This window comes from Gossypium hirsutum, chromosome A08 (assembly GCF_007990345.1).
Source record: "Gossypium hirsutum isolate 1008001.06 chromosome A08, Gossypium_hirsutum_v2.1, whole genome shotgun sequence".
Classification (NCBI taxonomy): Eukaryota; Viridiplantae; Streptophyta; class Magnoliopsida; order Malvales; family Malvaceae; genus Gossypium; species Gossypium hirsutum.
This window is the reverse complement of record NC_053431.1, coordinates 118,516,474-118,526,387: the sequence shown is the minus strand read 5'-3', so window position 1 is coordinate 118,526,387 and position 9,914 is coordinate 118,516,474. Positions and strand designations below refer to the sequence as shown.

The window sequence follows — 9,914 nt, the reverse complement described above, 5'->3', positions numbered from 1 at the left end:
TCATCTGGTGGTAAACTGCAGCAAGTGCAGCTCCAATGAAGGGTCCAACCCAGAACACCCACTGTAAAACAAAACACAAAAACACTTTTACTCAATCTGTCTTAACAATGCCAAAGCTAAGAAACAATAGGGAATGAGGAATGATACTAACATGGTCATCCCAAGCATGGTCTTTGTTGTATATGATGGCAGCTCCAAGACTCCTTGCTGGGTTAATACCAGTTCCAGTGATGGGAATGGTGGCCAAATGAACCAAGAACACTGCAAACCCAATCGGAAGTGGAGCCAAGATCTGCATTGTAGTTGCGACAAATACATTACAAAAAGTCAGGCAATATATATAATATATATGCACACTTGGCAGTGGAATGTGTAACACCATAGATTGCAATCCTTTTTCATATTGATGTGGCTAGTATTTAGTTTCAAACATATAAAATTTATCACTAAATTCTTGCCACATCAGCATGACGAAGGAGTGTCCGTTTAATCCAATCACTTCAGTCCAAAATGAATAAAAGTATAATGGAGGTTCTTGTATAAAGAGACCAAATACATTTTACTCCTCTACCAAAAAAAATAAATAAATTAAGTTTATACCTTTTACGTTGGTTCAAAGAGCATATTGATATTTTTCCTTTAAAAATTTCATGCATAGAGAAAGAAGATTTTTTTACTTGAAAAGACCATTTTTTTCCATTAAAATTGCACAAGAGCCTCCATGTTACTTTTACCTCCAAAATGCACAATCTATGTATCTCTTGTTCTCCAAGCTTCTCAAATCTTTTGTGAAGCAAAGGACTTTGCTCGAGTCTTATTTAACACACTCTATCATCCCCCCCCCCCCCAAAGAAGCCTATCAATAACATGATTTGGTGCTGAACCTAAACTAAAACCCTTCTGAATACTAAATACTATTTACTTTAAAGCCAATTTATATATGATATGTAGTGCTTAACACCTAAAAGTTCCCTTCCACTTGACACCTCTAAAATAGGAATATATATAGTTAGATCAACTACATTAATTAATAATAATAGTTCCTGAATCGACTTATGGCAAGAAGAAAATAGTACATACAGGAACATGGGAGTCTCTGGCATTTCTCTTAGCATCAGTAGCAGAGAAAACAGTGTAAACAAGCACAAAAGTCGCAATTATCTCAGCACCAAGACCATCACCCTTAGTGTAGCCATGGTTAACAACATTAGCTCCACCACCCAACATCTCATATCGGTTATCTCCTTGGAATCCCTTCACCACACCAGCTCCACAGATAGCACCAAGGCACTGCATGATCATATAGAACACTGCCCTTGTAAGTGACAGTTTCCTTGCTAGAAACAACCCAAAGGTCACAGCAGGGTTAATATGACCACCTGAAAAACAAACCCAGATCTGGTTATTAAACATCTTTTTACCACTAATCTTCATCATCTTCAACAAGTTCAAGATAAAAAAAAGAAGGGGAAGGTGACCTGAAATGCCGGCAGTACAGTAAACAAGAGCAAAGATCATGCCACCAAAAGCCCAAGCAATGCCTTGAATACCAACGGTTGCACATTTGGTTTTAGACTGAGATACACCCATGACAGTCAAGACGGTGATGTAAAGGAACAAGAAGGTGGCTACAAACTCGGCAATACCAGCTCTGTAAAAAGACCATGATTTGAGTTCACCAGGCTCAAAGAAGGGAAATAGAGGAGGTAAATATTATTTATACCCAAAGGTGCACTCCAAGTAATAATAAGTCTGCCTCTGGAACGAAGTCTATTGATCATAGTCATGGACTCACCCTCGATTGCTACACCAAAATAGCTTATGCTCGTAGCGGATTTGAGAGCCATGATGAAGGCTTTTTGCTCTATTTCCTTTGGATGGTTCTGCAATGCCTTCAAGAACAAAGCCCTCAAAGTCTCTCGCCACTACACCCCATCCTTGGCTATAGTATCTCTCGAAGTAGGCATTGCCCAATCTTAATAATAGAATCAAGTGGAGGAACCCATCTAACTTGCCTCGATCTTTTGGGAAGAACTGGATTACGAGCGAAATTGAGTAAGTAAAAAGTAACATGTAAAGATTTGAGCCCACTTGAACACCACTCTAGGAGGAGACGAGGAGTCATCTTTCCCTATATCATGAACTCATTACACATGCTTCAAATCTGTCATAGTAATACAATAAAGTTGGAAAAGTCAAGGATATTATAACAAGTCGTTTTTCAGTAGTATTGGAAATAGTGGTTTTGGATAACCTTATATATTTGGTTCTGAAATTTATTTTTTATTTTTTAAATACTAAGTAAAGATACTTGGTATTATTAAGCCTATTAGTATATGTAAAAGTCTTAAGTACTAATATATTAAATAATTATCTATAAATAAATAAGATACATAATAAAATTTTTAATATTATTTGTGAAATTAAAAAAACTTTTATACTAGATATTTAAATTTTTTATAAAATAATTAATTGTATCTTAATTCAATTGATACATTGATATTGGAACATCAACGAGGATATTTTTTCTTCAATTTAAGAGTTTGAGGGGTAGAAATGTGGATTGTATAAAAAAAGCTAAAATATCAAATAAGTCTTCTGAAAATAATTAAAAAATCAGTTAAGCTCATCTTCGAAAAGTACACTCAATTAAGCCATTTGAATTAATTTTCCGTTGAAGCCCATGATGTGTCATTAAGTGCTGACATTGCAGTTGGCATGAAAAAAATGATTACTAATAGTTTTATTAATTAATGACTTAAACAAAAACTTTCGAATAATTCAATAACCATTTTGTAACTTTTTTAAAGTTAAATGTTCAAAACTTAAATTTACTAATAATTTAATAATATTAAATATAGTTTACCTTTTATTTTATTTTTATTTTTATACAATTATGATTCCAACTCAAATTATTCATAAGAAAATAAACTCCTAATACATATATAAGGCTGAGGGGAAAAAAGGAAACATCAATGATAGAATTTGCGATGAATGGTATTTTTGCTTCATTTGAAAGTTTACCCCTACATTCGCTCCGGCCTCTTAAAAATGTATAATTGCAATATTGATCTTTTAAAATTACAAAATTTTAATTGAGTAAAAAATTAAATTAAATTTTAATTTTTTAAAAATGATAAAATTTTGATTTAATCCTTTAAAATTTATAAAAAAATAAGTTATTAACATAAAAAAATTACATTTTAACCCTCATAAAAATATACAATTTAATTTCAACACCAGACACATACCCATTGCCCATTCATTGCCATAAAGGCTGATATATGATTTGTATATTAAAATGTCTAACTTATTATAACTCTTTTACCATTCTTCAATCTTCATCCAAAATGGCTCATATGAGCCAAATGCCAGACCACCATTCTTATAAAAATCTCTCTTCAGACCTCATAATAACCAAGCTAAAGAAACTCATTAAAAAATTAAAATAAAATGAAATGAAATGAAAGATGCTCACATGGGTGGATGAAAGGACAGTTCTGTTTTTTTTTTTTAATTGACTTTTGGAGATGATGAACAATGCATGAAAAATTGAAAATGTGTGTGCATTGCATGTTTTTGTATATATTTTATTTGAATGGTTCAGAACTTCATAGAGAGTTGAAGCATGAATAGAATGCCCTTGTTTCCACGATACTGAAACAAGGGAGGTTGATTCTGTCCTTTCCTGTCCTGTTCTGTTCTTTCTCCTCTTCTACTACTTGAAGAAGACAAAACATTTCAGGTACTTTCTCTTGTTCTTGTTTGATTCCTTGTGTGCTTTTGGAATTCTAAATGAGTGCCGTAAATGAAAATGGAGGTTGTTGTTTCATGGACAGGAGACGCAAAATGTGCCATCATAATTAGTAACTCATCATCCACCCAAAATGGACACGACATTGCCTCGGAGCCCTATGCTGTCATCTAAAACTCCTGTTATCTACGAAAAGTACAAATCAGGATGTGCCTGGGGATTAATTCGCTTCCTCGATTTTCGCCATCGTAAGCTTGCAAACAGACCGTCTAAAGGTAAGAATTTCATCATAATCTTATGTACTGATATTCTTATGGTTGTAACGATGCCCAACTAGGTGTAATTATACTGCAGGAGGCAATGGTTATACAAGGAATAAGCCTAATATTCCCTCTAGTGAAGACCTTAGGAAGGTAACCAAGAGTCGTTATCCGGATCGAGCTAGCGATGCAGCAACGGAGGGGTATAGGCGGTTTTCTGATCGAAATATGAAAAGTAACAGAGGTAGGAAGGATGATCATCACACCAAGATTAATCTTCGAGTTCGCATGAATGACGCGGTCGAAGCATTCATAAATCAAAGGTTAATAAGTAACCAGTCTACGGATTTTATCGATGCATTGGAGATCTCGAATTCCAACAAGGAATTGTTGATGAAACTCCTGCAAGATCCAAATTCACTGCTGGTGAAACAAGTTCATGAATTATGTGATTCTCCGGCTAAGAAACAGCAAACAAAAACATCATCACGGTCCCAACCATTGAACACAATAGTTGTCTTGAAGGCTGTCAAACAAAACTGTCCTAATAGAATCAGTAATTGGCCACCACCAAAGTCTCATTACAGTAAAAAAGACAGGGGTGTTAGGCCAACATTGTTGTCTTTTCAACACATAAAAAGGAAATTGACACATGGTTTAAGGGCGAAGAGAAAAGAGCAGTGGCAGATGTCCCATGATCGAAAAAAACCCAAATCATCTGTTGAACATGAACTGTAAAGCAACAAAGGAGCAACTTGGTGCATTTTGTTTATTTTGTTTATTTTGTTTATTTTTAATATTTGTAATGATAGCTATAATTGAAACAAGTTGATATGCAACTTGGTTTCATAATAATAGCTAATATGCTTTCATAATGATAGCTATAATGCTTTCATCTTTTTAATTATTAATTGGCAAGTTGCCAAATTTAGTGGAAATTGTTAGGTAAACATTCCACTTTTGTAACTCTATATTTTGAAATGAAATGAAAATGGTATTATCATTCGGTTTCAATCAAACATATTTTTTTTTCCTTTTGCTTGTCTACCGAGAGCTTATGCTCTTGATGCTTTGTGTTTTTCTGCTTGCTGTTTGAAGAGCTTATGCTCTTAGTGTTTCATTGTTTGGTTGTTGCTGCCATTTTATCTAACAAATGGTAATCAGAGCATCCTATCTTTGAGGACCTTTGTGGTTTTGTTTTAGTTTTCAAAAAAAAGTCAGTTTTGCTTCTGCAAAATCAGTTTCAGCAACATGAGCTTTGCACCTCCTCCACCACCAATTTTTGCTGGAGAAAACTACCACATTTGGATAGTTAAAATGAAAACTTACCTCCAAGCACTTGATCTGTGGAGTGCAGTTGAAAATGATGTCGAGTCACTACCATTGAGAGCAAATCCAACCATTGCTCAGATCAAGCAACATGGTGAGGAGCGAGCCAAGAAGCATAAAGCCATGGCCTGCCTACAGAATGGAGTGTCTGATGTAATTTTTACTCGCATCATGGCCTGTGACTCACCCAAACAAGCTTGGGACAAGCTGAAAGAGGAGTTCATGGGATCAGACAAGACAAGGCAGCAACAAGTAATTAATCTTAGAAGAGAGTTTGAAAATTTGAAGATGAAGGAGTCAGAAACTATCAAGCAATATTCTGATAGGATTATGGCTACTGTCAATAATATTAGACTCCTTGGAGAAGATTTCAGTGACAGCAGGGTTGTTGAGAAGGTTATTACCACCTTACCTGAAAGGTTTGAGTCAAAAATCTCCTCATTGGAGGACTCGAGAGATCTCACAACCATTTCTTTGTCTGAGTTGGTTAACTCACTTTATGCACTTGAGCAGAGAAGAGCAAGTAGGCAGGAGGAAAGTCCTGAAGGTGCTTTTCAAGCAAAGATCAGAGAAGGCTCCAGCTCAAGTCAGAAAGCTAAGAAGCCTTGGTTTGAAAAGAGGGAAAGATCAAAGAAAGATGTCGGTAGAAGGAGGTTTCCACCATGCGTTCACTGCAAGAAGACTAACCATTTGGAGAAGTATTGCTGGAACAAACCAGACATCCAATGCAAGAGCTGCAAGCAGTATGGTCATCATGAAAAGATTTGTAGAAATCAAGAAAAGTCACAAACTCTGCCAGTACAAGCCAAGACTGCTGAAGATCTTCAAGCTCAGGAGGAGCATGTCTTCACTGCCTCATGTTCTACAACCACAAGCAAATCCAAATGCAGTTGGCTTGTGGATAGTGGCTGCTCACATCACATGGCATCAAATGAGAGCCTGTTCAAGGATCTTGACAGGAGTTTTGCTTCAAAGGTCAGAATAGGCAATGGGAATCTGATTGAAGCTAAAGGCAGAGGTGATGTTGTGATCAACACTAGTTCAGGTAACAAGGTTATTTCAGATGTGCTTTATGTACCTGAAATAGATCAAAATCTACTTAGTGTAGGTCAGCTGGTTAAGAAAGGCTACTCTCTAGTTTTCAAGAATGATTCTTGTGTTATTAGTGATATTCTTGGTAGAGAAGTTGTTTCAGCACCCATGGCAGATAGGTGTTTTATGTTGGATGTGAGCCAACTTGAGAGAAGAGCCTATACAAGTTCAGTTGACAATGCTGATCTGTGGCATAGAAGATTTGGCCATGTCAATTTCAGGTCACTCAATTTGCTGCACAAGATGAGTTTGACAGAGGACATGATTAAGGTTGATGCAAATGAGTCTGTTTGTGAAGTATGTCAGCTTGGTAAACAGGCCAGGTTGCCTTTTCCAGTAAACCAAGCATGGAGGACTCGAGAAAGACTTGAATTGGTGCACTCAGATGTCTGTGGACCAATGAAGACTCCTTCACTGAATGGCAGTAAGTATTTTATACTGTTTATTAATGATCTGACCAGATTTTGCTGGGTTTATTTCATGAAACAAAAGTCAGAAGTGTTTGAAGTTTTTGGAAAGTTCAAGGCATTGGCAGAAAATCAAAAAGGCTGCAGGATTAAGGCCTTGAGGACAGACAATGGTTCTGAATACTTGTCTGAAAGATTTCAGAAGCTATGTGAGCAGGCTGGGATTCATCATCAATTGACCACAGTGTATACTCCTCAGCAAAATGGAGTATGTGAAAGGAAGAACAGAACAGTGATGAACATGACCAGGTGTTTGTTGTTTCAAAGCAAGCTTCCAAACATTTTTTGGGCTGAAGGTGTCAACACCTCAGTGTACCTGCTCAATAGGCTGCCAACACATGCTTTAAATGATAAAACTCCTTTTGAAGCATGGTATGATCTTAAACCAACAGTTTCCCATTTAAAAGTGTTTGGTTGCATGTGTTTTGTACTTGTCCCTGCAAAAAGAAGAACCAAGCTTGAGAAGAGATCAGTTCCTGGTATATTTGTTGGCTACAGTAGCTGCAAGAAGGGCTACAGAGTATTTGATCCTTCAACCAAGAAGATTTTGGTAAGCAGGGATGTCAAATTCGATGAAGGAAGGTTTTGGAGTCTAGATGGCTCTAACACAAGTCAGTTTGAAGAAGAGCAGATTGACAACAATCTGGAATTGGCAGAAAATAAAGTCAGTAATGCCAATGTAGATGATACTCCTGTGAGAGGGACCAGGTCTATTGCTGATATCTACCAAAGATGCAATGTGGCCATTGTTGAGCCTTCAAGCTATGAAGAAGCTGCAAGAAGCAGGAGCTGGAAGAAGGCTATGGAGGCTGAAATCGACATGATCCATAAGAATGACACTTGGGATCTGGTAGACAGACCTGATCAGAAGAAGGTCATAGGTGTCAAATGGGTTTTTAGGACCAAATTCAATGCTGATGGCTCTTTGAACAAGCACAAGGCAAGGCTTGTGGTGAAAAGGTACAATCAACAGTTTGGCATTGATTTTGATGAGACATTTGCTCCAGTAGCAAGGCTGGACACCATAAAGCTCCTGTTTGCTTTGGCTGCACAGAAATAGTGGAAGGTCCATCAGCTTAATGTCAAGTCAGCTTTCCTGAATGGCTTCCTTAAAGAGGAGATTTATGTTGAACAGCCTGATGGATTTAAAGTCCAAGGAAAGGAGGACAAGGTTTACAAGCTGAAGAAGGCACTCTATGGACTAAAACAGGCTCCTCGAGCCTGGTATGACAGGATAGATGCTTACCTGTCTAAGCTCAATTTCGAGAAAAGTTTGAGTGAGCCAACTTTGTTTATAAAGAAGTCCAAAGATGAGACTTTGCTGATTGTCTCAATATATGTAGAAGATCTATTAGTGACTGGAAGCAGGGTCGATTTGATTCAGGAGTTCAAGAAGAATATGCAAGACATGTTTGACATGACAGACTTGGGAATCATGACTTACTTCCTTGGTATGGAAGTAGACCAGTCTGATCAAGGCATTTTTATCAGCCAGCATGCATTTGCCTTGAAAATTCTCACTAACTTTCATATGGAAAACAGCAAACCAGTGAGCACACCATTAGCTGTGGGAGAGAAACTAAGCAGCTTTGGAAATGAAGAAAAGGTAGATGAAAAGGAGTATAGAAACCTGATTGGATGTTTACTTTACTTGACAGCAACCAGACCTGACCTTATGCATTCAGTTAGTCTACTGTCTAGATTCATGCACAGCTGCAATACAACTCATTTGAAAGCAGCAAAGAGAATACTCAGGTATGTCAAAGGTACTTTGAAGTTTGGTGTAATGTTCAAGAAAGGAAGTGAGCTGAAATTAACTGGCTACTCAGATAGTAACTGAGGTGGATCAGTTGATGATATGAGAAGTACTTCAGGCTACTTCTTTACACTTGGTTCGGGAGTTTTCAGTTGGAGTTCAAAGAAGCAACAAACTGTTGCTCAGTCTACTGCTGAAGCCGAATACATAGCAGCAGCTGCAGCAGTGAATCAAGCCATTTGGCTTAGGAAGTTGCTATGTGATTTGAATGAAGAACAGCTCGAGCCTACTGAAATTTTGGTGGATAACCAGTCAGCAGTTGCCATCTCTAAAAATCCTGTTTTTCATGGCAAAACCAAACATTTTAAGCTCAAGTTTTACTTTGTTCGAGAAGTTGTCCAATCCAAAGAAGTGAGTCTAATACATTGCAGCTCACAAGATCAATTGGCTGACATTTTGACAAAGCCTCTTGGCACAATCAGGTTTGAATTTCTAAGGAAATCAATTGGTGTTTGTTGCCTACAGTCCAAGGAGGAGTGTTGAACATGAACTGTAAAGCAACAAAGGAGCAACTTGGTGCATTTTGTTTATTTTGTTTATTTTGTTTATTTTTAATATTTGTAATGATAGCTATAATTGAAACAAGTTGATATGCAACTTGGTTTCATAATAATAGCTAATATGCTTTCATAATGATAGCTATAATGCTTTCATCTTTTTAATTATTAATTGGCAAGTTGCCAAATTTAGTGTAAATTGTTAGGTAAACATTCCACTTTTGTAACTCTATATTTTGAAATGAAATGAAAATGGTATTATCATTCGGTTTCAATCAAACATATTTTTTTTTCCTTTTGCTTGTCAACCGAGAGCTTATGCTCTTGATGCTTTGTGTTTTTCTGCTTGCTGTTTGAAGAGCTTATGCTCTTAGTGTTTCATTGTTTGGTTGTTGCTGCCATTTTATCTAACATCATCCCATGATGTCAATATAACTCAGGACTTTGGTTCATGCATTGGAAACAAAGCTTCTTCATCCACTGAAATTTGCTATACAACCTCAGACCTATTAAAGTCTTTGCCTGAACATGACGTGTTGCCTATGGTTACACCAGGAAGTGACAGGGAACATGGGTTTGATTCTCCACAGATGAGATTTTCACCCTTTTCAACTGTTAATGGATACAAGAGGAGGGTTCAAATAGAAAACATGAGTGGTTGCTTAAGTTCTGTTACCATTGAAGCTATAGAGGCACAGC

The 9,914-nt window shown here is 36.9% G+C and overlaps 1 protein-coding gene and 1 pseudogene across 2 annotated transcripts; one reads left to right on the top strand and one right to left on the bottom strand.

Annotated features, from left to right (window-relative positions):
* Window positions 1-1,695, bottom strand: LOC107917915 (aquaporin pseudogene; annotated as a pseudogene). Its single transcript, NR_174117.1, has 4 exons — window positions 1,479-1,695; window positions 1,081-1,379; window positions 152-292; window positions 1-61 (listed from the first exon to the last, which is right to left on the bottom strand). The product of NR_174117.1 is annotated as an aquaporin pseudogene (transcript).
* Window positions 1,696-3,431: 1,736 nt separating this feature from the next.
* LOC121204656 (uncharacterized) lies at window positions 3,432-5,028 on the top strand. The gene is made up of 3 exons (XM_041074935.1): window positions 3,432-3,745; window positions 3,840-4,029; window positions 4,109-5,028. The coding sequence occupies exons 2-3, from the start codon at window positions 3,888-3,890 to the stop codon at window positions 4,750-4,752; spliced, it is 786 nt and encodes a 261-aa protein (XP_040930869.1). The 5' UTR covers window positions 3,432-3,745; window positions 3,840-3,887; the 3' UTR covers window positions 4,753-5,028.
* Window positions 5,029-9,914: the final 4,886 nt, after the last annotated feature.